The sequence below is a fragment of the Zootoca vivipara genome, chromosome 10, assembly GCF_965207765.1.
Source record: "Zootoca vivipara chromosome 10, rZooViv2.hap1.1, whole genome shotgun sequence".
Lineage (NCBI taxonomy): Eukaryota > Metazoa > Chordata > Lepidosauria > Squamata > Lacertidae > Zootoca > Zootoca vivipara.
The window spans coordinates 29810241-29838032 of NC_142593.1; the positions used below are offsets into that span (position 1 = coordinate 29810241).

At 42.3% G+C, this 27792-nt stretch overlaps 1 protein-coding gene across 1 annotated transcript in view; it reads right to left on the minus strand.

Annotated features, from left to right (window-relative positions):
• Positions 1 to 27792, minus strand: part of RASA1 (RAS p21 protein activator 1) — a 51032-nt gene that overhangs the window by 8372 nt on the left and 14868 nt on the right. Inside the window, exons 4-19 of the mRNA XM_035099549.3 lie at positions 26809 to 26879; positions 23453 to 23570; positions 22205 to 22236; positions 19932 to 19984; positions 18226 to 18376; positions 14153 to 14231; positions 12991 to 13111; positions 11124 to 11280; positions 9775 to 9862; positions 4491 to 4568; positions 3340 to 3497; positions 2971 to 3047; positions 2078 to 2250; positions 1624 to 1783; positions 1316 to 1458; positions 57 to 172 (exon numbers count right to left, since the gene is read on the minus strand). Of these exons, the coding sequence (XP_034955440.2) occupies positions 57 to 172; positions 1316 to 1458; positions 1624 to 1783; positions 2078 to 2250; positions 2971 to 3047; positions 3340 to 3497; positions 4491 to 4568; positions 9775 to 9862; positions 11124 to 11280; positions 12991 to 13111; positions 14153 to 14231; positions 18226 to 18376; positions 19932 to 19984; positions 22205 to 22236; positions 23453 to 23570; positions 26809 to 26879 (1775 nt within the window). The remainder of the gene's footprint in view (positions 1 to 56; positions 173 to 1315; positions 1459 to 1623; positions 1784 to 2077; positions 2251 to 2970; positions 3048 to 3339; positions 3498 to 4490; positions 4569 to 9774; positions 9863 to 11123; positions 11281 to 12990; positions 13112 to 14152; positions 14232 to 18225; positions 18377 to 19931; positions 19985 to 22204; positions 22237 to 23452; positions 23571 to 26808; positions 26880 to 27792) is intronic.

Consider the following 27792-nt stretch of genomic DNA (forward strand, 5'->3'; position numbering starts at 1 on the left):
TACGACTGAAATGGGAAGTTCTAAAGAGGTTTTTTTAAAAAAGTTGGTGAACTTACGGAGGCAATATTTCTGCAGCCATGAATATTTTCTCCACCAGCTCCGAAAGGATACTCAGCAGATGTATTAAATTAGTATTTACATCTTCATTTTTTTCTAACTTTGAAGGATTTAACTGAAATGTAGAGCCGTAAGACATAAATGAAATATATCTTCAAAAGATAACCAGCAAAGTTTACTCAACGTAAAAACAAACACACTTCTTTAAAGTTTGGTATCTGAAGAAGTGTGCATGCACACGAAAGCTCATACCAATGACAAACTTAGTTGGTCTCTAAGGTGCTACTGGAAGGAATTTTTTTTTATTTTTACTTTGTTTCTTTAAAAGGTTAGACTGATTGGTGGCATCTAGGACTCCTAGGTTCAGCAGCCACCACACAGGTTGTAGAAACCTCTATGATATTATTCACTCCAATCTCCTTAAAGCCTCAAGTAGCATGCCTATTATTGCAAGATACTTGAAATGCTGACAAAAGATAAAACCATCGTTGACTACACAGTTCAAAGGCATAATATAGCAATTGCTCGTCAGGTTTAAAACCACTCTTGGGTTAGCACAGTCTTGGGTGATTCAGCAGTCCACTCTGCACATGATGCTAAACTTTAGCAGGCATCCCCAAACTGCGGCCCTCCAGCTGTTTTGGTCTACAACTCCCATGATCCCTAGCTAACAGGACCAGTGGTTGGGGAAGATGGGAATTGTAGTCCAAAACACCTGGAGGGCCGAAGTCTGGGGATGCCTATGCTAAACCATATTTTAGTCTCATATGCAAGAGCAGGAACAAGTTGCAGTAAATGCAGGGCTCTCACACTCCTTTCCCATGGCAGGGCAGAGGAGTGCAGGAGCTTCTGCTTCCACTTTTAGTTAACCATAGTGTGGCAAGTTCTCAGGACCTAGAAATGCAGCTGATATAAGATACAGCCAGTTTAAATACACCAGCTTCAAAGCATGGTTTCTGAAGATGATCTGTTTTTAAATTGCCATCATTAGGTCAGGATGACGTGACAAACTGCAGTTAGCAAAACCTCATTCCAGCTGTGTGGGAGGAAAAAGGGTAGTATGCAACCAGAGACTTGTTGCAACTCATCCTTCACCGTGTTTATCATATGAAACAGTGGTTTAGTGTGACCTGCAAATGCCTGACCTACGTCACAAGGTTTCTCTGTGGCTAAGCATTCTGGAGGGACCCAAGTTATACCTATTTTTCAAACATTTTGAAACTGTTTGTGGTGTAGTTCATTAGCCATAACTTCTTACCTCACAAGACTGCTTGCTCTCCATTATCTTTAAAATAGAGTCCTTTAGTGCATGGTGAACAAAACGCGTGGCTGTAGCTTTCATATACTGCTCCATAAGTGTACTTGCCAGTGTGGTGGCACGGAATAAGGTAGTGGCTTCATCTGAACAAACAAACAAAAACCCACCAGATATAAATATTAAATTTTCAGCTCTGTTGAATTTAAATGAGGAAATAAGATAATTGAGAAGCAAATGCTTATGGATAGTGGAAATGGAGGAGGGGAATGACTTGAAAAATTATTTTCAGTAACATACTTATACTGTACCTTCCACACATATTTCCCTGTCATTTAGTGTTCTCAACAATAATGCCTCCAGTTTTTCATGAAGAAAAATCTTCAGTAAAATGCTAGCGAGCAGTGTTCGATCCTGTCCACATACGATTGATAAAGCGTAGACCACATGCAGCTCTTTTTGCAGGACCAACTGAAAAACAGAGATGGCAAAGTGCTAAGTAAACAGTAACTATGAACTTACTCCAAGAGCGTACCACAAAATAAAGAGTGCAATTATTTCCTGAAATAAATAAGTTCTCCTTTCAAAGGCTATGTAATTTATGAGGGGCACAAATCTACCTCGAACACCTTCTGGGCAAGCTATAAAAGAGCATATATTCTTTGGAAGACCCACCCTTGCCTTCAGGCGCTGACAGGCAACTTTTTAAAGTGTTTTAATATTTATTTCAAGCCACTTTCAAATTAAAATGCAGGGACTCAATACCTCCTTAAATTCACTGTACTCTTCTTCTGGCATTATTTTCTCCATAGAATATCTTGCACGGACACGCAGAGAGCCTGGTTCAATACCTTTCAGAGGTATGTGTGAACTGAGCTGAAACCATTCATCTGTTGCCTGCCCTTTCTGTAGTCGGCTCAGTTGGCATCGCATAAACACTTGAAAGAAATATTCAGAGAGAAGGTAAGTCTTTGGGGAGAATGGCATATATGAGAGTATAAGCCAAAATGAGCTTATAAAATCCACTGGCCCTGAAGATTACTTTTTTATTTTTTTAAAAAAACCAACTCTCATGCTATAAGTTCTCTCAGAATAAGAAAAAGAAATGGGTTGCAATGAGAATTTTATTATATAAAAAGGAGCACCAGGAAGATACCATTCACTTTCTCCGGTTTCTTAGAGCACAGTGTTCTTCAGCAAGAGCCGTTAGAATTTTAAAAAAGAGTTTCTAAACTACATTACATTAAGTAAAGTGAGAAGAAAAAGATAACAAATGAAATCAATGATACAGAAAATACAGAAATAGCTAAATGGGTAATTCTGTCAGTTATTTATACTAATGAGAAATCTTAAGGGTTCTTGAGCACCCCATCAAATATTTTATTGCATACTTGGGCCTTCTTTGACCATGCAGTGGAAGTAAACTACAGGTGGTAAACCACCCTCAAATGAAAGAATTTAGTACATGTTTAGAAGTTAATGGAAGTGCCCTTAAAAACACATATAATTTACAGCAGTGAAAAGCTGTCATTTTCCAACAATTTAGATAGGAAAGAGATACAAACAATGACTGTTTCAACAAGTGGGATAAATATGTAAAAGAGAAATACGCTTGCACTACAATTGTAAAACCTTTTTTCAAAAGTAACAGAACTTACATATATCTGGATCTTTACTCTTCTTTGTTTTGTTACTAAGAGTTATTTCAAATCTATTGATGTCAGATGAAAGATCACTAGTAAAAAATACAGAAAAATCCAATTCACATTTGTACTCCTGCTTTGACATTCTAAATTAAAATAATGATATTTTATTTAAATTTAATTTCATCATATAAAGCTACAACCAAAAGTCAGTCATTTGCTTTTCTACTGTACAATTACATATTTGTGATAAAATAAGTCATTAAAAATATTCAGTTACTGTTGTGAAAAGCAAAGAAAATAAAATTATATTACACCGTCACCGAGAAGGACTTCAGAATTTTTTGTTTTAAATGCAACAAATTTAAGTAGCAGAAGACTTACTCAAACACAAATTCCTCTGACCACACAGGGTTCTGTCCTTCTCGTACATGTGTTTTTGCTACCTGTACACTATTCAGGTAGATATTACAGTAAGGATTAGTAAAATGTTTTGCTGGAAGTGTATGGGCTTCTTCAACATGTAGTATAAGACTGCTGACCTAGAGAAAGTATACAAAATGGAATTCAAAACTTTGTTTTACGTAGTGAGACCATGCCCAGAAGTAAATAGATGTGGGTTCTTAAGTGAGAAACGCAAACCACAACTCACTGGTGAAGTTAAATAAAATGTGATTAAATAACGAATTAGTATAGGAGGGCTTTGAATTTAGATTCTCTTTACTATCAACTTCCTTGCTTCTATATAAGGAAGGCAGAATAGCACCGACTATTTTAATACCACCAATACAAAAACAGACCGTGAACCTGTGACCAAAGTCACCTGTGCAGTTACACATATGGTTCTGCACCTACATACAGTTTTTTGGATAACTTAATGAAGGTACATGATACATGGTGGGAAGGCAAGCTTGTCCCACCCATGAAGCAGGGTGAAGCAGCCACCTCAGGTGGCGGAAGCCCCCAAGAAAGTGCCTCTACAGGCGCTCCCCCCTCCCCTTGGTGCTGATTTCTGGTGAGATCTCATGAAGCATGAGAGATCTCATGATATTTTGATGACATCTCGCCCGCAATCAGCAGTGCCAGCGGAAGTGGGTGGTGTGACAGCGGCGAGCCATTTCCTGTTTCACCTCCTGCAGCTAAATGGAATGCACCATTCCTGCAAAATGCCAAACTATGCTGAACCGAAAGGAGGGGGCCCTATATGGGAAAAGGAAAGTACAGTAACTTACTAAGCTTGCTGTGAAGGGACAAACCTTCACAGTGTTTTCTGAGTGGCTGGTATTAGATTCAGTGAATAGCCCTATTGCTTTGGGCCCTACAGAACTACTAACTGAAGCTGTATGGTACATTTAATGTTAAAAGTGGGAAAATCTGTAAGCTCATTTGGGGCAAAAAATAAAAATAAAGTAACATTATTTTATAGCATGTTTAACAAAGTAATATTTTTATCAAAGAATGTTTGATTACTAGTACATATCATTTCAACCAACATAGAAATCAAATTCCACAATAGCAAAAATGCATTACTCTACCTGACGTAGACGTTTATTCGATGTTCCTGGACTAGTTTTTCGTAAATTGCAAAATGTTTGCAAAGCTTTCATCCAGTCCTAATAAATAATAAATTAACTTATCAGTACTGTTTCAGCTAATGAAATTGCAATTATTAAACAAATTTGACCCATTTTACTTAAAAGAAAACACCACCCACATTCATTTTCATTCTTCTCTATGTATCTCCTCTCCCCTTCCCCGAGTCATCAGTCATTAGAATCATGATCTACCAATAAACACAATCTGAGTCAATAGTTAAAAGCTATTTCATTGAATATCCTGACTAAAAGCACAAAAGAGTAATTTGGGCTTATTAACAGATGAATCAGAGTGACTCTGTGCCTGAGTCCGTGATTTGAGCACAGTTCAAGCAGCCTTTGTTCGTTCTCATTTATGCTGCCAATACCAAAGTGGCCTACGCAAGTTGTCCCATGTGTGATGATTGCCCCCAAATCTTAGCACTGAAATCTCCCAGCAGGCCGGGACCCTCCTGACAACCTAGTCTAGTTCCTTACAGAACTGGTCCTTGGTCTGTATGTCAGAGCACATAGTGGATGCTCAAAATGTTAACTGGACCAGAGATGGTTGAGAGGAGGAGGGAAAGCAAGCATTCTGAGCCTTTGATCCATGAACACATGGTTCTTCTGGATGCCATCTTTGCCAGAAAACAGTGTAACTCTTCTCTTGGTTCTTGCCACTCAAAGCGAGTCTGGTATCCTGTACAGCAGCAGCTCTTTTGAGCATTTTCAGCTCACGGTCAATGATGGCTATCTTCTGTGAGTTGTTGACCTGCAGCAGGTCAGTGGACAAGCCAGTACAAATGGTCCTGATGTCCTAGGTTTCTAGGCACTAGGGTTTGTTTCTTTTCCTTTTGGCTTGGTGCAGTAGTTTGGTCCGAGTGATAATCTAAGTTCCAAGCACCCATTGAAGCAGACAGACTGTGGCGGATCAGCACTTTATTGACCAGGGGCTGTCCAGCTTAAGGTGGGCAGTGGCTGACCAGTAAGTATGGAGACAGGAAACTATTGTGGTGCAGCTTTCAGTTGCATTTCACGGCTTTCCATTGAAATCTTTGAATTGTACTTTTCGGTGAGAGCACCCTAGCTCTATCAAACACTACAAAGGTTCAGGATTCCGGTGAGGAAAGTAGTAGCAAATCAATTTAATTGATTATATACAATTGATTATATACAATACTTTGGCCACCTCATGAGAAGAGAAGACTCCCTGGAAAAGACCCTGATGTTGGGAAAGATTGAGGGCACAAGGAGAAGGGGACGACAGAGGACAAGATAGTTGGACAGTGTTCTTGAAGCTACCAACATGAGTCTGACCAAACTGCGGAAGGCAGTGGAAGACAGGAGTGCCTGGCGTGCTCTGGTCCATGGGGTCACGAAGAGTCGGGCACGACTAAATGACTAAACAACAACAACATACAATGGGACCACAACTTGCAAGAATTTTACTTATGCAATTGCAGCTTTATGCAGATTGTCAATAAATAAATAATCGGAAAGGGGGCAGAAAAGCCTTGTTCTGGAGGCTCTTTTGAGATCTTGTGGGAAACTTCCAGAGCCCGGTAAGCAAGGCAGAGGGCATAAAAGCTCTTTCCACTTTAATGTTCCTGGTGTGGGAAGTTTTTTATCCCTCTGCCTTGCTTACCGGGCTCTGTGATGGCCATACATGGGGTCTGGAGGCCTTCACAGTATCTTGAGGGAGCCTCCTAGAGACTGGTAAGCAAGGTGAAAGGCATAAAAGCTCTTTCCAAAAGGAAAGAGATTTAAAGTCCTCCACCTTGCTTATTTATGGGGCTTTGGAAGGGTCCCATACGATTTTGCTAGTTTCATACAGTCCCAATCTTACAAAATCTTGGAAGGTGGGAGCGGTTCTGGGGGTTGCTCTGACTTTGCATGTGGAACCCCCATAAAGCCAGCTACTGCGTAAGCTACAGTCCTAACACAGTGAACACAGCGATTCCAACATGCTGCAGTATTGTCATTTGCTGAGAAACCAACTGTCTTTGGCTAGAAAATACATAGCAGTCATCATTCCATCTGGCTAGGGCAGAGGGACAGAAGGGAAGCAGAGCCATTCAGCTGGCTCTGCTGAGATACTAGCTGCATTTGGCTAGTCCTGGCAGCAGTTCCAACTACCTGAAAAAGTTCATTCCAGCTGGTAAATATAAACCTGAGTTTAATTTCTTTTGTAATACCCCGATCACGCGTAAAGAATCCATATGGCACACCCGGCCAAGTAGAAAGCACAGTGACTCACACAATGGAGGATCCCCAATTTTTACTACTGCTGTAGCCACCTTTACCATATCCTACATCAGGGGTCCCCAAACTTTTTCAGCCGGGGGCCGGTCCACCGCCCTCAGACCCTGTGCTGGGCCGGACTATATTTTTGGGGGGTGGGGGGGAGCCGAAATCCTATGCACATTGAACATATTGCATTTGGTACACAAAAAACAGGAAAACAATACAATATTTAAATTTAAAATTATGATTTTAATCAACACAAAATAGTATTTAAAATAAAACACAGGCTCAGGCTGCGCTCACACAGGCTGCGCTCACACAGGCTGCGCTCACACAGGCTGCACTCACACAGGCTGCGCTCACACAGGCTGCACTCCGCCAGGGCAGGCGGCTCAGGCTGCGCTCACACAGGCTGCACTCCGCCAGGGCAGGCGGCTCAGGCTGCGCTCACACAGGCTGCACTCACACAGGCTGCACTCCGCCAGGGCAGGCGGCTCAGGCTGCGCGCACACAGGCTGCACTCACACAGGCTGCACTCCGCCAGGGCAGGCGGCTCAGGCTGCGCTCACACAGGCTGCGCTCACACAGGCTGCGCTCCGCCAGGGCAGGCGGCTCAGGCTGCGCTCACACAGGCTGCGCTCCGCCAGGGCAGGCGGCTCAGGCTGCGCTCACACAGGCTGCGCTCCGCAAGGGCAGGCGGCTCAGGCTGCGCTCACACAGGCTGCGCTCCGCCAGGGCAGGCGGCTCAGGCTGCGCTCACACAGGCTGCGCTCCGCAAGGGCAGGCGGCTCAGGCTGCGCTCACACAGGCTGCGCTCCGCCAGGGCAGGCGGCTCAGGCTGCGCTCACACAGGCTGCGCTCCGCCAGGGCAGGCGGCTCAGGCTGCGCTCACACAGGCTGCGCTCCGCAAGGGCAGGCGGCTCAGGCTGCGCTCACACAGGCTGCGCTCCGCCAGGGCAGGCGGCTCAGGCTGCGCTCACACAGGCTGCGCTCCGCAAGGGCAGGCGGCTCAGGCTGCGCTCACACAGGCTGCGCTCCGCCAGGGCAGGCGGCTCAGGCTGCGCTCACACAGGCTGCGCTCCGCCAGGGCAGGCGGCTCAGGCTGCGCTCACACAGGCTGCGCTCCGCAAGGGCAGGCGGCTCAGGCTGCGCTCACACAGGCTGCGCTCCGCCAGGGCAGGCGGCTCAGGCTGCGCTCACACAGGCTGCGCTCCGCCAGGGCAGGCGGCTCAGGCTGCGCTCACACAGGCTGCGCTCCGCCAGGGCAGGCGGCTCAGGCTGCGCTCACACAGGCTGCGCTCCGCCAGGGCAGGCGGCTCAGGCTGCGCTCACACAGGCTGCGCTCCGCCAGGGCAGGCGACTCAGGCTGCGCTCACACAGGCTGCGCTCCGCCAGGGCAGGCGGCTCAGGCTGCACTCACACAGGCTGCGCTCCGCCAGGGCAGGCGGCTCAAGCCGCCGCCCGGCAGCCCCCGAGTCCCCCCCCCCGTCAAGAAGGCACCCGCCAAAAGCTCGGGAAGAGTCCCGTCCCTCCTCCCCAGGGGGCCGGAGGGAGAGCCCCGCCAGAAGCCCGCCAGACTCCAGCGCCCCTAGCCGCTTTCCCGCTCACCTCCGCCTGCCATATTTGGAGCGCCGAGAGCCGCAAGAGCGGCGGCGGAGGGGGAGGCGGCGGCGGAGGGGGCCATCAGGCTGGCCGCGGAGGGGGCCATCATGCCGGCCGCGGCAGTGGCGGCGGCGGGCAGGCGGCCCAGGCCAACTCCTCCTTCAAGTGGCGGGGAGCGGCAGCGCGGCTAATCAGCTGCGCAGGGAGTCGGAGAAGGAGCGCAGAAACCCTCTGCCGCCCTTCTCCTCCTCCTCCTCTGGGCCTGGCGGCGCCAGCGACTGAAGAGAGAATGGCGGCAGCGGCGGGCAGCCTGGCTCTGCGCCCCTCAGGAAGGAAGGGCCGAATTGGCTGCAGCGATGGGACCGGGGCTGCGGCTAACGGCACCCCGACCGGGACTGGGGCTGGAGCCGGACGCGGTTGGCAGCTGCCTGGGCTCATTCCCCCCGCCCCCCCGGCTGAGAAGGCACCAAAATCCCGGGAAGAGTCCCGTCTGGGCGGGCAGATGTAAAAATGCAGCCGCTTTTTTAAAAGTTAAAACCTAAAGCGCCACATGGCCGCGCGTGCCGGGCTTCTCCCGGGACTGCCGCCCCCGGCGCGCCCTCCCCCTCGGACACTACAGGCAGGCAGGCAGGCAGGAGGAGGGATGCCGCTGGGATGCCTGCGCCTCTGAGGCAGCGGCGGCGGTGGAGGCGAGAGCGGAACGCTGCCGCTGCTGGGACAACCCAAAATAAAGTACTTTAACACACACACACACCTGTGTCTTGCAGCAGGGACTGCTTGCGGCGGAGGGTGGAGCGGCAGCAAAGAAAGGGGTTTCTCCGGCTGGCTCTTGCTCTGGCGGCTGCCGAAAATGGCGATCGGCCAGCTTAGCACAGCCCCCTTCCTCCTGTACACGTGCAGCTGCTGCCCACCCATTGGCTGGGGCCTGGAGCACTTCAACTTTTTGATTGGCTGCTACTGGCCAGCCCCGATGAAGGAGAGGAGGAAAATGGCGACGAAGAGGAAAAAATGGCTCTCGGCTTGGCTCTCGGCTCTAAAAAATTTTTTTAAAGTGCAGGATGGCCATGCTGATCCCCAGACCTTTCGCAGGCCGGATTGGCAGGCCAATTGGGCCGCATCCGGCCCGCGGGCCGTAGTCTGGGGACCCATGTCCTACATCATTCCAAGAATCTCCCAACCTATAACAGCTTGTAGCGGGTATAGAGTGCAACCGTGGCACAGCCAAAATGAGAAACCTGTTCAATGAGCTCACACAAGTTTGGATCCAAACAATTTATAGTACATGTCCAACATAAGAACGTAAGAGTGGGCAATTTACAACAGCACTTTCTTTTAATAAAAAGAAACATCCATCATAGCACTCTTTAGGACAATGTTAATTCAAGGAAAAATTGCTTACCTGTGCTTGTTCTGGAGTTTCTCCTGCAAAGTAAAAGATGTAATGCTCTTCACTAAAGTGCTGAACTACTATCTGAAAACAGTTTGGCCTATTTAAAGAGAAGAAAAACAAAATAGAACAGAATACTATTAACAGAATGCCAACTTTGCTACTCAGCCTTATCACACAAAGAATAGTCTTCTTCCAAATTCACAAAGGTTTGGTATTAATTTAATAGTCTCTGATCACAAACCTAATCACAGTTACTTGGGAGTAAGTACAATACAATCACATCCTGCACACAATTAACTTGTGTGATTACAACCTTACACAGTTGAAAGCAGGCCAGTTGAAATGCTGCAAATGAATTGCAAGGTGAGGAGTTTTGTGGGAACTCAGGATGGGCCTGCAAGATCTCACATAGGCCTCCTACTCATAGGTTAATGAGTACAGTATTCATAAATAATATTATTAAATCATTGCTACGAATGCAGAGAGAAACCAATGTGTGCATCACTGTGAATGAAGTATATTCTTCTATATTTAGGAGAATATAAAACATGGACAGTGTTCAATGTGCATGGTTACTCATTGTGCGCACACACTGCCAATGTGACTTTCAACTAATGAAGCACAGAATTGGGCTGTTTTGAATAAAGTATTTTCACAGCACATTTGGTAAATTTATTGCTACTAGTTCATTTGTTTCTTGAACAAGATGTGGAGGGAGAGACAAAGTGCTTTAAGAAAACGTGACTGAGATGTTGACACAGCAGCACCTAGTACCAGGCCTAAACTTGGCATATTTATAGTTTATGTACAGGCAGTACACTTTTTTTAATAATTTTTTTTGAAGACAATCCACCTTCACACATACACTCTTTGGAAAAGCTAAAGTTTTCAATAGGTTTTCACACACACAAAAAAAGCTTTCAAGTTCCAGTGAATGAAAGAGATTTATGATACTGGATAAAGTACTTTGACTTTTAGGCAAAAAGCTTTCCTTAACAATCCAAAAACCTAAATATAACAAATAGCACCCATACAAATTAGTGGCGTGTTCAGGACATCAAATTGAAGGCAGATATTAGGCATGGTAGGGCCAATGAAATTAATTGATTTAAGTAGTTTTATTTCAATGGATCTACTCAGACTAATATTGGACATCGCCAAATACATTTTATGCATAATCATTTGTAACAAGCTGAGAACAAAGGAAGGAATGTTGTTAGAATTAGCCCTTTTAAATGTTAAGCAAAAAATTCTTACATGCACTTGTGTTAAAAGGGTTACTGTATTCATTAACTACACTATTAAAAAGTACCTGACTTTTACAGCTTCATGATTAAAACTAGTAGCTTCTGTCTTACCTGCCAAACAGACTATCATGAACACCATAGACAGAACACACACTAAGATCGATTAATCCTTTGGGTTTAGTGGCTCGCTTTTCACTTTCAAAATAAATAAGTTGAGCGTCATTCCCCTCTAAAATAAAATACAAGTTCTTCCACCGCTTTCCTTTACCTGTAAAACAACCAAAGTAATTTAGAGATGGATGGAGAAAACACATGTCAAATCCCTGACTGTCAATTAACTTTCCAGGAGTCAGGCAACTAAGTAGCAAGATTCCCTACCCGACACTTTTAGTGTTATGCTTTATGAACCCAAATAGAAATGAATACAAGTATAATTACTTTTTATCATATTACACAATAATGTGTGTGCATATTGCCGATTAGAAGTATGCATCAAATTAGGATGAGTTCATAAACATTTGGGACTTTTCTGAACAAATGCAGGATCTCTTCTAAGCTCTCCAAAACAGAGACCTTCAAAGTGAATTGGATTGATCTGTCAATCCTGAAACATTTCTCACCAAGTGTGCCATGTAAGTTAAACACTGGGTTGCAAAGAGGAAGAAGGGAGAGCTCTTCTGTAACTAATAGGTCTGCATTCTAAACTGAGGGAATGATTTCACCACAGCTCTGCAATTACAGTGCTTTAGGATTGTAATGTTAATGCAATGTAGCACCTTGTATTTTATTCTTCTGTGCTTTTTACTAGTTCTGTTGGTAGGATTTACTTGGAAAATACTGGACATGCAAGTCCTTCTGTCTCTGTCCCATATGCTGTTACAATCACTCCTGTCAAGCAAGCATCAGTTCTGAACTTTCTTTCTCTGACTTTTGATGTCAACCAAACAAAAAACAACCTTGATGCTGTTTTTCACTCACCATAACTTCTTATCTCTGGCACCTATCCTTATGAAATTTTGTAGGTTACTTTCCTAGGTGCACCTCTACAATGTAGTCCATTTTCATTTTTTAAAAAACAAAAAACCCCATTGCCCACAAAACCATATGGATGAAAGCAAATTCTATTTAGTTCTGTCCACAATTGGAAAAAGGCAACTTTAAACCCATGTAGCTATCTTTCTGATATTTGGCAGTTTTCATACCTAGGAGCACCTTTCTGATATATGCTACCAGAAAACAATAGAGGAGAGTGAATATTTGTATAAAAAGCACAAAACTGTCACGTCTGTCCTGCAGCTATCCTTCTGAAATGTGGAGATATTCTTCCCTTCAGAAGGGGATACTATTGCTGTATAGACTCATTAAAAAAAAGCAAGCTAACGTGCAATCCTCCCCCACAATTTGGCAGGCTTCACCCACTCAGAAGGGGGAATAGCTGGAAAGAAAGAAAGAAAGAAAGAAAGAAAGAAAGAAAGAAAGAAAGAAAGAAAGAAAGAAAGAAAGAAAGAAAGAAAGACCAATAATACTGAGTGGAGTCTGGATATGAGTCAAACTGAGATGTCTACAAATTGGTTTGAAACGAACCAGGCTGGTTTTCAAACCATCAAATCAGGGCCTGATTCAAACATTGTGGTCTGTGCACCCCTATTTCCAATAAATAAATAAATGTGTCCACTTCTATAAGTGCAACACAAAAAGAAAAAAATCACAATGGATTCAAACTATTTAGAAATGTTGCAAAAAAGAAATGACACTTTACACAATTTCAGTAAGCACAAAAACACAGATGGCCTGTCAAGACTGCTGGAATGTGGGGGCTACAAAAGAGAGTCATTATGAGACTTGTAAGCACGAGAGAGATTACTAGACTTCATACTGCCAGTGGAGCACCTTGCCATGTAAGGCCTTAAGGACAGGAGATTCAGGTGGTATGAATCCACAGCTATTCCGAGAACACACAGTGGCTTACCACACTTACTTTTTTTCAGAAGGTATCCTTTTTTAACAATATTTTTATAGAAAGCATCCTTTGTTTTACGACGGATTGTATTATAAATTTCTTTCCCATCCACTGTGTCATTAAGCACTTGTCCTTGATGCTGCAGAGGAAACAAGTAGGCATACATTTTTCAATATGAAACAAAAATAACTCTACAATTTAACAACACTACAAGCTATTGTAGCATGCCATATGTGAGGCTCCCTTAAGACTGGTTCAGAAGCTGCATCTGGTGCAGAACACACTGGCTAGGCTATGTGGAGCATCTCACTGCATACATAATTATTGTGTTAAAAGAACTTGGGACCAATTATGTGGGGGAACACCTTCTCCCAAACAGATCTACCTAAGCACTAAGATCTTCAGAATTTCATCTTGGGGTGATATGGAAGCAGTCCTCAGTGGTGGAATGATCTCCCCTCTGCAATGTGGCAGGCACCAATGTTTCCATTATTTTCTAAAAAGCTATTTCCCAATGGATGATGCCAATTTTTAACAACTCTGGTACTATAATTGTGATGTTTTATTGTTTACAGTTTTATTGTTATTGTTACTATTTTATTGCTGCTGTAAACTAACTGCCTTGGGGATTATTTTGATGTGAAAAGGTATAGGCATAATTTTAAAAAAATACATAATTGTACACAACATTTCCCCATAGCTTATGACAGTCCGTTAAATGCTTCATTGGTGCTTCAAAACATTTGTTGTGAGTTCTTACACCTTAGAACTCCTGGGACTACTTTTGAAAAGCAATGCTGCTTTTGAAAATTAAAAGAAAGGCAGATGTGATCCCAAGTTGGATTAAGCTAACAGATCTGTGATTACTACAGCAGTATTTCTATACATTTTGCTCAGCCTAAAAGCACAACTCTTTTTGTTGCCCTGTTCACCCCCACCCCCACAGAACCACCAGATTAAAAGCAGAATGAAAACAAGTAAAATAACAGAATGGGGTTGAACCAACGGCTGCTTGGTTCCACATGACCCTTTCTGAGATGTTATTGTCTTCCTCAGAGGTCTGCCTATAGATCCCTCTGCCATCTGAGGTCCTTAGGGCAGTGCTGAGATAGTCTTTTCACTGGTAGTGCTCTGCATTTGAAATGCTAATGTTAATATTAGATAGAATGCAATGTCTCACCTGCATTGGAACAGGATCTTTAAGATAGTAGCCTTCAACAATTTGCTCTTTTCTATAATGCTCAATGATGTCAGCAATACTGTTAAAAACAAAAACAAAAAGGTACAGTAGCTCTGAATAAAGTAAATGCTAGCTTATAAAACTGAACATGAAATGACAGTTGAAACCCTAAACTTATTTACTTAAAAATATATTTAATAAAATGTGCAATCATTGCAACTTGCTTCTAAGGCTGTGCTCAGAACTGATGTAATGTAAAAATATTTTTGCCCCAAATGCAAAGATCAAACTTTAAAACACATATTTTCTCATCCAAAAAATCAGTACCACATCAGAAGACATGAGTATTCAGTAAACCATTACTAGTAAAGAACTCAACAATTTTAAAATATTCAGATTTTATAACAAATATTCCAAGGCATCAGAGATCAACAAACTTTCTCCATACTCAAGAAAGGGCAAAAGAGTTCCCACCAGGCTGAAAGTTCTAAGTTTCTTAGCAGTAACTCCCTATATTTCTATGAAACTAGAGAAGATGAATGGGAATCGCTTTAGCATTCAAAGCAATTTATTTCTAAGAGAGTAGGAATGTGAAATAAAGAAAGACCTTAACAGGTATTATGAAGACTGCATTTTGAAATTATAAGTACAGTAATCATGTTATAATGAGTAGTCTTAAATAGTAGTGATATTTCAAACAAAATCTTGTATTCCAGATACCACATAGTCAGGTTAAAATTACTGGTGCATTTTGAAGGACACAAATTGAAAGAAGTCTGGAGGAAGCCTGACATTCCACATATTTTACTCTTTTTTACATTATTCTTATTGAATGAATGAACATATTGAATAAGTGAGGGTAGTCTATTTAGACATACTGTTCATTGCATTCTCAAAGTAAACCTCCACATGTAACAAAATCATGGTGAAAGAACATATTTTATATATGAAATGTATATAATGAATAGAAATGTGAAGTTCAGTCAACATAGCATTTCTGACCAGACTTATAGCTCAAATTACTCTCCCACAAATTTGTTACCCATGTACTTAAATATAATAATTGACACATTATTTCGGCAAATCAGAGATAAAACGAAAAACATGCTTCCAATACTTCTACAGATTTGGTCCAATAAATTCCTTATCTCATTTGATTTTCAAGGTTGGTATCTACCATACTTATGTAATGCTTATTTTAAAATGAGAATTTTACATGCTGTGAGCTTGCTTAATATTGCAATAATTATGACATATTTACTCGAATCTAAAACACACCTTTTTTGGCCAAATTACATTGCGAAAATTAAGGTGTGCATTAGAGTTGATGGCATATTAGACTCGAGTAAACACGGTACAATAAAGTATTTGAGGACTTCTTTGAGAAGAGCTTTCTTGTTCACCAAGACATTTCCCAGTTGCCTTTCCCCAATAATTAATAATTTACAAGAATGAAAAAATATTCCTTGATATTTTTCATTCTTGTAAATCATTTTTTCATTCTTGTAAATTATTAATTATTGGGGAAAGGCAACTGGGAAATGTTTTTGTGAACAAGAAAGCTCTTTTCAAATTTAAGCTTAGTAATTAATAGGATTGTTTCTTTTAAAAAGTCCAAGAGTCCTTAAATTTACTAGGATTTTAAAAATCATGGATTCCATGACATACTAAATGTGTATATCATAGTTTTAATCCACACTTCTGGTTACTTTTCTTTTCTTGCTAAAGTAACTGTAACCTCAAGGATTATCAATCATAAATGTGATAAAGATACAATGAAACATCTCAAGAGACATAAAAGTGATAAAGATACAATGAAACATCTCAAGAGACATTTGTACAACAGGAATTTTGAGGCACATAGAAATATAAAGAAAGCAATATTACTTCTCACAAATCCACAAGACACTAGTCAAAATAGAAATGCATGTTCCACCCTTGTTTGACAATTGTATCCAAAATAGATTACACACTATATAACCTCTACTTTAGCTCTTAATGTATCATATGATAATATACTTTGTAACAAAACTTTTATAGATCTGAATAGCCTTCCAGGTACTATAATATATTTTCTCTCTGCTTTCTAAAGTGGAAGTTCTGAATTATATAACAGCACATGCAAAAGCGGGGGGAATACAGCTTTTAACTAACAAAGTGGTTCCAAGAGCTACTTGGCCAGCAGTAATTCTTTAAATGTAGATCAGAAAGCTATTTCTATACTTTCACAGCAATTGGTGATCATAAATGCTTCCCCCCAGGCAAACAAGGGAGACATCTCAATGATAAAGTGACAGACTAATAAGGAAGAAAAGATGTCACCAGAAAATCATTAACTCAAACCATTAACAAAATTAAGATGCACTTGTGTGGATCAACTGTGTATTAAATCAGTAAGAAAGGGCTAGGAAGTTGAACTGAATCAAGTGGAAGTTGATTCAAGGAGTAAACAGGAATTCATCTACATTCATATAGAGCAACTGATCTATAGAAATAAGTACAGTACTTTAAATATATATATTTTGGTGGGGATCCAAAGAGCTACTAAGATGGACCCAAGCTTGCTGGTGCAGTGTTGTTGTTGCTTTAAGTAGATTCTCATACAGTACCACTAACTCCTGTGGAAACTGAAATCAGTTTGAAGTGCACATATATAATCAGTTTCATCGAGAAATACCTGCAGTTGCTCCCCAATCACCCTCACCACCACCTTTTGCCAAGAATGGGGTGTTGGTAACTGGACTATAGTTGTTACATGCCATTGGGTCCAGAATGGGCTTTTTAAGAAGTGGACATACTACTGCCTCTTTAAGGGCTGCAGGCAACATTATATCATGTTAAGATGTGTTTACCATATCCTTGACCCATTCATTCACCCCACTCTGCTTTTATGCTTTTTATCTTACTGGAAAGATGGAGAGGAGGAAATAATGGATTGGTTCCAGAGAATGGAAGTTCTCTCACACAATGAGACTCTCCTCCTCCCATCTCTTAAGCCTCTGACAACAGCTCCTAAAGATCAGGGAAGGATGAGGCATAGGGGACTGCAGCAGGAGGGGAGAATTAACGTGATTCAGGGGGCTCTCTTGCAAAGCAGACTAGTGAATATTACACAATTCCAATCCTAAGAAAATAGGATTTATTTTACTGATTAATGTAAGAGAACTTTGGAATCCTGTTCCATACATATCACGGTCTTCTAATGGAAGGCTTATACTGCCATAACCCTAACAAACTAGATAACGGGCAAAAGATAGTTTACCTTTACAAAGGCTGCTAGCTGGATTTTCAATGAGGATGTCTGGAGGCCAGACAGATTTAATGAAGTACTCAAGTAGCTTGTATGTGGGCTATGCAAAAGGATCCAATTTTTAGCCTCATAGCATCTTCCACTTGAAGTCCTATGACAGTCCAATGAACTTCTCAGCTAGGAGAACTTGATACTTTCTCAGTCACACCAGCTGCAGGATCTCTAACCATTTCAGAAGCCAAGCTGGAAGCGAGAGAAATTCTCGGTTGGGATGGATATAAATTCCCTGGTTCAGGTTCGGCAATTTCCATCATCTGTGGGTTAGGCAACAGTCCTCTCCTTTGGAAGAGGGAGCTAAACTCATCACTACTAAGAACAGCTCTTCAGCACATTAAGCTGTAGGTTATCATGTCTTTTAGAACTTAAATTATTAATATAAAGGCAGGCATATATTGGTTCAAAATACTGTCCATCCTAAATTTATGCTCACATTAAAAGATAGGTTCTGTGTTATCCAACAAGAAAATTCAGTGGTTATTTTTTCCAGAAACATGGGACTCTTTCCCCCACTAGAATCTGTTATTGTATAAACAGACAAAGCTTTCTTTATAACTTATCATGAAAGGTCTCAGAAAGAACATATATTCTTGTTCATTTTTTAAATATGCACACACAGTTTCTATTTCACTTGTTCCACGTGTTGAACTTTGAATCTCCTAAATTCATAATGAAAACTATACACAGTCCAGTGTTGATTGTACTACAAAAAAAAGACAGAGTTAAACATAGATATGGCAAGCACACATGACAGCACCCAACTTACCTGTTATAGTACCTGCCCCCCATCATAAACTGGTTGTTTGGTGTTGGGCATATTTTAAAACGCTGTATGTTTTCACTGGTTCGAAAGTAGAGAGAGTAATCCCCAGGCGTGTTATCAGAAGGTCTCACAAGAAAACTTGACACCTGGCCAACTAATTACAGAAAGGAAAGGAAAGAACACTTAGCTCCTTACCAATATTTTACTTTCTCAGTGTTAATATAGCAGCTTTATTCAAGTTATCTGGAATTTGGTATGCAAACTTAAAAAATTGACCAGTTGCAGAAAGCCAGCTTTAACAGTTCGCACAGTGTATGGTCTGTTAATCAATGCCAAGATACAAGAATCCTTCCTGAAAGATAAGCCAAGCCTTACTGCAAATGATCCCTTCCATATCCTGAAGTGTACTGGCACTCAGAAACAAAACCTTTACTAATATAAGTAAATGTCCTTTGTGTATGTGTGGAGGCGGTTGGAGGATGGATGGTGGCTAATGGATTTAGGTTGAAAACTGACAAGACAGAAGTAATGTTTTGTGGGGGCGGGGGTTAGGGGACTCCCTGGTCCTGAACAGTGTAACTGTGCCCCTAAAGGATGAGGTGTGCAGCATGGGAATCATTTTGAACTCACAGCTGTCCATGAAGGTGCAGGTCAATTCTGTGTCCAGGGCAGCTGTCTACCAGCTCCATCTGGTATGCCAGCTGAGACTCTACCTGCCCACAGACTGTCTTGCCAAGGTGGTGCATGCTCTGGTTATCGCCCGCTTGGACTACTGCAATGTGCTTTGAAGGTGACCCAGAAACTACAACTAATCCAGAATGCGGCAGGTAGACTGGTGACTGGGAGCGGCCGCCGAGACCACATAACACCGGTCCTGAAAGACCTACATTGGCTCCCAGTACGTTTCCGAGCACAATTCAAAGTGTTGGTGCTGACCTTTAAAGCCCTAAACGGCCTTGGCCCAGTATACCTGAAGGAGCGTCTCCACCCCCATTGTTCAACCCAGACACTGAGGTCCTCCTCTGAGGAACTTCTGCTGGTTCCCTCACTGTGAGAAGTGAAATTGCACGGAACCAGGCAGAGGACGTTATTGATAGTTGCACCCTCCCTGTGGAATGCCCTCCCTTCAAATGTCAAGGAGATAAAAGAAGTACACAACTCTTAGAAAACATCTGAAGACAGCCCTGCTCAGGAAGTTTTTGATATTTGATATTTTACTATGTTTTATATATGCTGTAAGCCACCCAGAGTGGCTGGGGAAACCCAGTCAGATGGGTGGGGCATAAATAATAAAATTATTATTATTATTATTATTATTATTATTATTATTATTATCATTATCATTATCATTATTATCATCATCACCTTTTATAGTAGACCATCTAAGCAAATACTAAAAATAAAATTGCTTTTATTTGCCTTAGGAATAGTTTTTTAAAATCCTTTTTAAGCCCTTTCTTCTTAAAATATTACGCATTTCACTAAGTAGTGAAGTTAATGCAGAAGTAGTGTAATACATACAGCGGCGCTCTTCGGTTGTCAAAGCGCCCGTTCGGAGCTAGCGCAGACCGCTTCTGCACAGGAACAGAACGCGTGTGCGGTGAAACTTCTGTGGTTGTCGACTTCGTAAGTCGAAACCTTTGGAAGTCGAGGCATTCGTATGTCGAGGTACCACTGTATTCTGTTAAGTACATTTACACATGACATACCTGTCATCAGCAAGCTGTAAGCCTCTTGTTTAGATATCTTCCCATGGAACCATCTTAGAGAATAGGATAAATGAGAAAATATTAGAAAAAGCATGCTTAGAATAGTGATCTCATCTACTTAGATTAGTGAAGAGGAACCTTTTTCAGCTTGAAAGCTTCATTGCTTCATGGGTAACCTTCTGGGGATAGAATGCCAATGGCGGGCAGGGTCAAACCACAACAATAGATGCAACACTTACATTTGTAGAGTAGGCTGCATTCCAGCCATGCAAAAGCCATAGTTTTTTACACACACACACGCACACACGCACACACACTCTTATCCATCCAGTCGAAACAAAATAAAAAATTCCTTTCAGTAGCACCTTAAAGGTAAAGGTAAAGGGGCCCCTGACCATCAGGTCCAGTCGTGTCCGACTCTGGGGTTGCGGCGCTCATTTTGCTCTATAGGCCGAGGGAGCCGGCGTTTGTCCGCAGACAGCTTCCGGGTCATGTGGCCAGCATGACAAAGCTGCTTCTGGCGATCCAGAGCAGCACACGGAAACACCGTTTACCTTCCCGCCAGAGCGGTCCCTATTTATCTACTTGCACTTTGATGTGCTTTCGAACTGCTAGGTGGGCAGGAGCTGGGACCGAGCAACAGGAGCTCACCCCGTCACAGGGATTCAAACCGCCGACCTTCTGATCGGCAAGCCCTAGTCTCTGTGGTTTAACCCACAGCGCCACCTGGGTCCCAAAATAAAAAAAAAATCCTTTCAGTAGCACCTTAGAGACCAACTAAGTTTGTATGAGCTTTTGTGTGCATGCACACTTCTTCTGATATTTAAAGAATATCTGAAGGTATCTGAAGAAGTGTGCATGCACACAAAAGCTCATACCAATGACAAACTTAGTTGGTCTCTAAGGTGCTACTGGAAAGAATTTTGTTTTGACTACGTCAGACCAACACCTACTGTAACTTATCCATCCAGGCAAGCAATAGGCATCATCACAGATCAAGGATACACTACAGTCATCACTCTAGCACAGGCATCCCCAAACTTCGGCCCTCCAGATGTTTTGGACTACAATTCCCATCATCCCTGACCACTGGTCCTCTTAGCTAGGGATCATGGGAGTTGTAGGCCAAAACATCTGGAGGGCCACAGTTTGGTGATGCCTGCTCTAGCACATGGAACAAAGCTGGTGAAGGGTACAGCTGAGAGATAGGGGGCATGGTGTGGGAAGAGTCCTGAGGGCTGTACAAAGAGGCCTGCGGGCTGAAGGTTTGCCAATCCTGGCTTACATGATAGTACACAAGTGCACTGTATAGAATCATAGAACTGTAGCGTTGGAAGGGACCACAAGGGTCATCTTGCCCAGGCTTCCTCAACCTCAGCCCTCCAGATGTTTTGAGACTACAATTCCCATCATCCCTGACAACTGGTCCTGCTAGCTAGGGATCATGGGAGTTGTAGGCCAATAACATCTGGAGGGCCGAGGTTGAGGAAGCCTGATCTAGCGCAACACCTTGCAATGCAGGAACCTTTTGCCCAATGTGGGGCTTGAACCCATGACCCTATGGATTTCTATATTTGCTAATATGTAACAATGTTTAAATTCAGATGATACAGGTGGTATGTGTGTGCACATTTATGTGTGTATGCGTGCACACACACCCCACACACAATGATTATTCATACCATTAATAAACATTTTCCGTAAAACCAAGTGTTGTAAATGCCAGCAAGATCTGGTAAGCAATAACTCAAATGCTCCAATTCTTTGTCCTCAGTCAAATAAAACTGAAATTGCTTTCAATAACTCACTATATCACCAAACTGTTCAGGAAGTATTTAAAAAACTATGGGAAAATCTCCCTTGCTCTTCTTTTATCTACATTAACGTATTCATATTCCTAGACATTTTAACATCCTTGTATTTGTTATAAATCCTTTCAAAATTGTGCATATCCATTTGCAGTTATTGTGTTCAGTCCTGAACAGAGAAATTCAAGAAATCCTTACAAGTCTAGATTAAAGTACTGGTAGTACATTTTATCAAGGGTCTTGAAAACAATGCTACTCTCCTCACTTTAATATAGTACTGGACTTTTGGGACACAGCATCAAAGAGCCTTACTTATTATGTGCATCACATAACTCCTGAATATTAGGATCAACTGGAATAATGCATTTTGCATGTTAAGAAATCAAGGAGTTGAATTCTAGAATAACACTTACAGTATTCAGACCCTTATGATAAGTTATAATTTATTCCAGAAGACACACTTACATTTTTCCTTCATGCGGATCTTCTTCTCGACCCTAATGAAAACATACAACTGTTACCAACACAACAGAGTGATACAGATAACTCATTTCCTAAAGTTTACAGAATGTTGTAAGCAATATAAAGATAATTTTGAAATCTGAACCATTTAGGATTTCTGAAATTAACATGCAGCCTATTAAATTTCATCACGCTCAGTGGGATTTGCTCATAAGAAACTGTGCATAGAATTGCAACCTACAACACTAAACTATTTTATGTCTGCCTCAGAAAACAAACCATGCAACTGAAAAAGGCTTGCTCTCAACTTCCAGAAACTATAGGCAGAATGATAAGACAGCTGAGTGCCATACACCCAATAAGAGCATGCCAAGCCTTATAGAGTATAACATATTATGTCAAATATCAACACCACCTTTTTCTGTAGAAAAGTTTTTTAAAAAATACTGGAACACACCTGTAACCCTCACCACCACCCTACACACATACACACAAAGAGAGAGAACTGGACATCCAAATCTACATCCAGCCGTAGAGGTTTAGAAAACTACTTCCTTTTGGAAGTTTTGACACACACGCAGACACACACTCTCTCTCTTTCTGTACCCCAAATGCCACTGATGAGTACCCTTACTGAATGGTTTTTAAGCTCACTCACCCATAGCATACAAAACAGTATCAAATTTTCAGGATTCTTCTCCCTCAAAAATTACATTAAAAATGATCCAGGCTGTAGTCATGAATCTGACAACACATATTAAATTTACTGAGTCAGTTCACACACAATGCGAAATCATGGTCTGGTAATATGAACATGAATGCTGAGCTTACATACACAATCCCATAATGCACTCTGCTTAGTTCATTACTTCCTGATTTGTAGCAAACCACAATTTACTGTTGCATCTGAACCAGCAAACTACGGTTTTAACTCACCCTGCAAACCAAGGTCAAATCCTAGGTTGCAGAGCAAACACAAACTATAGTTTGCCAGTCCAGCTATATACTAGTAATACCCAATTAAGGCGCATGTGCCAAAGAAGATGGAAGCATACCCAAGTCTTGATTATGAACTGACCCATAGTTGGAAATAAGACAGTATATATGATCTCCTTTTCAAGACACAGAAATAACAAACTGGAGAATCAGTTGCATTTGTTCAGTACTTTGCTGAGTGAGCTACCTCTTACATACTTTTATTATTGTGCTTTTATCTTAATGCTCAGATACTCCTTGTATAAAGTAACTTACCACTTCCTCCACTAGGTCTTCTACTATAAGTCCTTGCTCATCTGTACGTAGGTTTGTAACCCACATCCATCCATCATCTAATTCATTGTGGACAATAAACATGTCTCCTTTAAGGAAGCTATATGTAATTAAGAAAAAATTATGAAACAGATTCCCATTATGCCAAGTCGCTAAGTTTTTCACATACAATTATTCCCTGATTTTCTTCTACGTCTCTGGAAATTAAATGCGCTCTTCAAAATAAATTTTAGAATTATACCAGAACATCACCATATTCTTAGGCATAGAATCAAACTCAATGTGAAACCAAACACCGAAACCAGTTCAGAGAAGTTTTCTTGACTGAGCCAGAACTTTGAGTCATGACTTAACTTGAACTTACAAATCATTTAATTGCCTTGAACACAAAATGGAAGTGAATACCTAAATATAACTGCTTCAACAACTCAGGAGAACTTTTGAGTGCTCTCTCTTTCTACTGAGGCAAGGAAACTGCTAAATTTTCTGGAAACTACTGGAGAAAATGAGGGAGTAGTGAAGGAAGAGGTTTTCTGTTATTGACATTCCCTCTGTCTCCATTTATCTTCAAAGAACTGCTTGTTTCAGATGAAGGGAGAAATCCCAACTAACTAAACCAGGCTGGAAACTTTTATTTCAAATGGTCAATTGATTATGACTGCTTTTTAAAAAATAATAAACACACAAAAAAACAAGAGCCACAAATATATTGGTCCCTACATAGACTGTTTTATCTGTGAACCTGATATCAGTAAAAATGAAAGGAACATACTTGTTGGATAATATATAGTTCAGCATTTTCTCCCAGCAGTAGTCATCTACAGACTTTAAAAAGTACTACGGAATCTTAAACACAAGCAAATTAGTTGCCACTTCAGCTTTTGTCGACTACAGGCATTTTGCCAAATGCATGAAATGTTACTCTTAATTGGCAGGTTTATCAATGCACATGTAGAGAGGCAAGGCAAAACAAAACAAAACCAGGAAATATTAAGAGGCAGCAGCAGGTGTGGCACATTTGTATGCAAAGCCAAATTTATATATCTGTAGCTATACAAAGTGTGGCACATCTATTGCTACCCATTTAATTTAACAGCCTTTTGAGCCCATTATTTATTAGTACCATTATTCTGAAATCATGTATGCATCTATATAGATATATGTATACACACACACACACACAAAGCAAGGAAAGCATTTCATGCATTTTACAAACCCTACAAAAGCTTCTGTCACAGTAGGTTTTTCTAGTCTCTACAGTACCACAGATTCTTTGTTTTTAACCACAGGATGTATGTTTTACTACTACATACAAGCGCCCTAAACTATAAAAATCTAGACACTAACATGCAAGGCATGGTAGCAATCAACAGGGCATGCTTTAGATTCAAGACCCCATTTAATTATCCTGACTGGTAAGACTTTTGTAGACCTATCCTCCATGAATTTGTCCAATCCTTCTAAAAAGCCATATAAAGTGGCAAGTATCACCATATTGTGTGGTACCGTGTTTCCCCTTTTTTAAGACACCGTCTTATATTTATTTTTCCTTAAAAAAACACACTATGGCTTATTTTTAGGGGATGTCTTATTTTTTTATTAAGTATGGTACAGCAATCTACATTTATTCGATTTATTTTTTTAAAAAACGCCCGGATCAGATGGCCCCAAAAAATAAAGACGTGCCGCTTCTGCTGCTGCGTTTCCTTCTAAATGCACAACAGAGGAGGCTGCAGAGTCCCAGCCACTTGCAGCGCGATCCTATGGCTCCTAACTCAGAAGAAAGCCCCGTGGAGTTCAGCGGGGCTCTGACAGCCAGAGACCAGCTTTCGGCTGCGATCCTGCTGCTGCTGCCGCCGCCGCACACATTTCCCCTGGGGGTAAAGCGCGCCACTGAATGCGCAGGATGGCACTGTGCGCGAGCGAGGGGACGAAAGTTAACTGACCCAAACGGCAGATCCCCAAACCAAACCGCACAGTCGGATCAAATGCCTGCGCCTCCTTTTGTGCATTGCTTCCTCCCTCCAGCCCCGCAAGAGGGTTAAAGGCAATAGGGCAGCCCAATCCTGTGCAGAGTGAACCTCCATCCGCCCGCGCTTCAGTGTGCGGGACCCGGGAGCGGGAGACGCTGCAGCGAGGAGAAGAGGCAGCGATGGCAAAGGGGGAGGAGGAGGGGGAGGGGGAGGGGGAGGGGGAGGGGGAGGCGGTGGAAGTGGCTTCGGCTTCACCTCCTTTCCTCCCTCGCAAGGCTTCTCAGGAGCCCCGGCGCTAGGCAGAACCTTGGGCCCGGGAGCCGCCGGCCAGCACTCACCAAAGGGAAAGGACCCAGCGTGCCGGCGACGTGCGCTCTGCACCAGGGCCACAATCCTCGCCCCCATCTCCTCCAGCCTCCCTACTCGCCCTTCCATGTTGGATGCCTTGCAGAAACCTCGCTTCTGTAGGTGCAGAGTTGCAGCCGGACGCTGAATGCCGCTTCCCGGCTCCCCCCCCCTGCGGTTTCCCTGCGGTCTGCCTCGATCCGAGGCCAATCAGGCTCCCGCATTGCTTCGTTCGATCGCCTTGAAAAAAATCAAAGAGGGGAAATGGCGTGGGCGGCGGCCGCTTTTGCTCTCTTTTCATCCAGTTCGTCTAAATACTTTCTTCCTCGTTTTCACTCAGGTTCTTCAGCTTTCCTTTAATTGCTGCTGCTGCCGCCGCCATTGCTATTCTGCTTTTTACAGCAGAGTGGATCCGGCGGCCTGCCGGGTCGGCGCCGATCAGTGCTGTGCTGAGCACTGGATCGAGGAAGTGGCCTGCAGGGTCGGCGCCCAGCAGCGCCACACGGAACACCACCTCCTCAATCCAGCACGGCGCTGCTGGACGCTGACCCTGCAGACTGGCTCCTCGATCCAGCACTCTGCGCGGCGCTGCTGGGCGCCGACCTATGGCTTATTTTCGGGGTATGTCTTAAATTTTACAAAGTTTAAAAATCCTGCCCTGGCTTATATTATGACTACGGCTTAAAAGGGGGGAAACACGGTATGTACTATTGAAGTATTTGTTTTTAATCTGTCTTCCTGACCCTACTGAATCATCTATCAGCAGTCTTTCCTTCCACTACAGGTGAGGGGGAGAGAGAACTGTAATATATCTCCACTGGCTCTACTTTAAAATCTGCAACTTTTGCTTTCACTCCACATTTTTCTATTCCAGCTGGTCATTACAAGAATGATGTAACTAAGATTTTGCCTTTTCCTTCACCCTTCTCACTCATTTTTCTTTCTTTAGTGGTATATCAATATTTTGTACAAATAAATAATTTCACCCCACGTAGGATTTGTAATTCTTATGAAATATACCTTATTTCATCTGTTTCTGGCACTTTAGTGTATGGCAGAATGGCTCGGACTCTCCTGCGGTCCTCCACTGGCTATAAAAAACAAAGATGTTCTCCTGTGATGCAGGACTTAAAATCTGGACTGCAATGTGAGCAATATGATTTCAAGGTAAAATATCCACTATACTAACTAGATCATATTTTGCAGCAAAATAGGATCTCCCTAGACCGCTGATTACCTCTAATAACACAATTAGATCCAGTAGGCCAATGCCTGGATGCTTTTTAAAGTCACAATATTTAGTCAAATATTTAGACTAACTGCTTATTGAGCAATAATAAGTACAAAATATGGATCAGAGTGGAACAGAAGTCTCTTTATTTCAAGTTAATTAAAAATGGATTTAGTTTTAAGTTTGAGTACACTAAGTAGCTTTCTAGATTATGCCATAACTTGAACAGATGAAATATTGTCACTATTTGTGTTAAGATACTAACATGAATTAGTTTTGTGTGAGTGTGGCATAAGCACTAGCTTTATGGCAAAACTGTTCTGCCCTTAGAAAGTAAGCAGAACGTACTATATTGCTACTACCATATATTTTTTTTTATCATTACTTATTTTTATTCAAACTTGAGGTCCCGTATCAGTGGTATAGGTTGGATTCAGGCTAATTTTCACAATTTGAAAGGCTTCGTTGGTTTAGGAGATGATATTATTTTTACTAATTCCCCCTGGTGCTACCTCCCACACTGTTCTGAAGCATCCCTGACCCTCCATAGAGGTTGTTCAGGGGGGCACAAGGGATGGATGGAGAAATTGGCAGAAATGTTGTTGTTCCCCCCTCATCCAGCAGAGCATCCCAAGGGTAGAATTTCACCTATGGAAAATCTAGATCAGGCATCCTCAAACTTCGGCCCTCCAGATGTTTTGGACTACAATTCCCATCTTCCCCGACCACTGGTCCTGTTAGCTAGGGATCATGGGAGTTGTAGGCCAAAACAT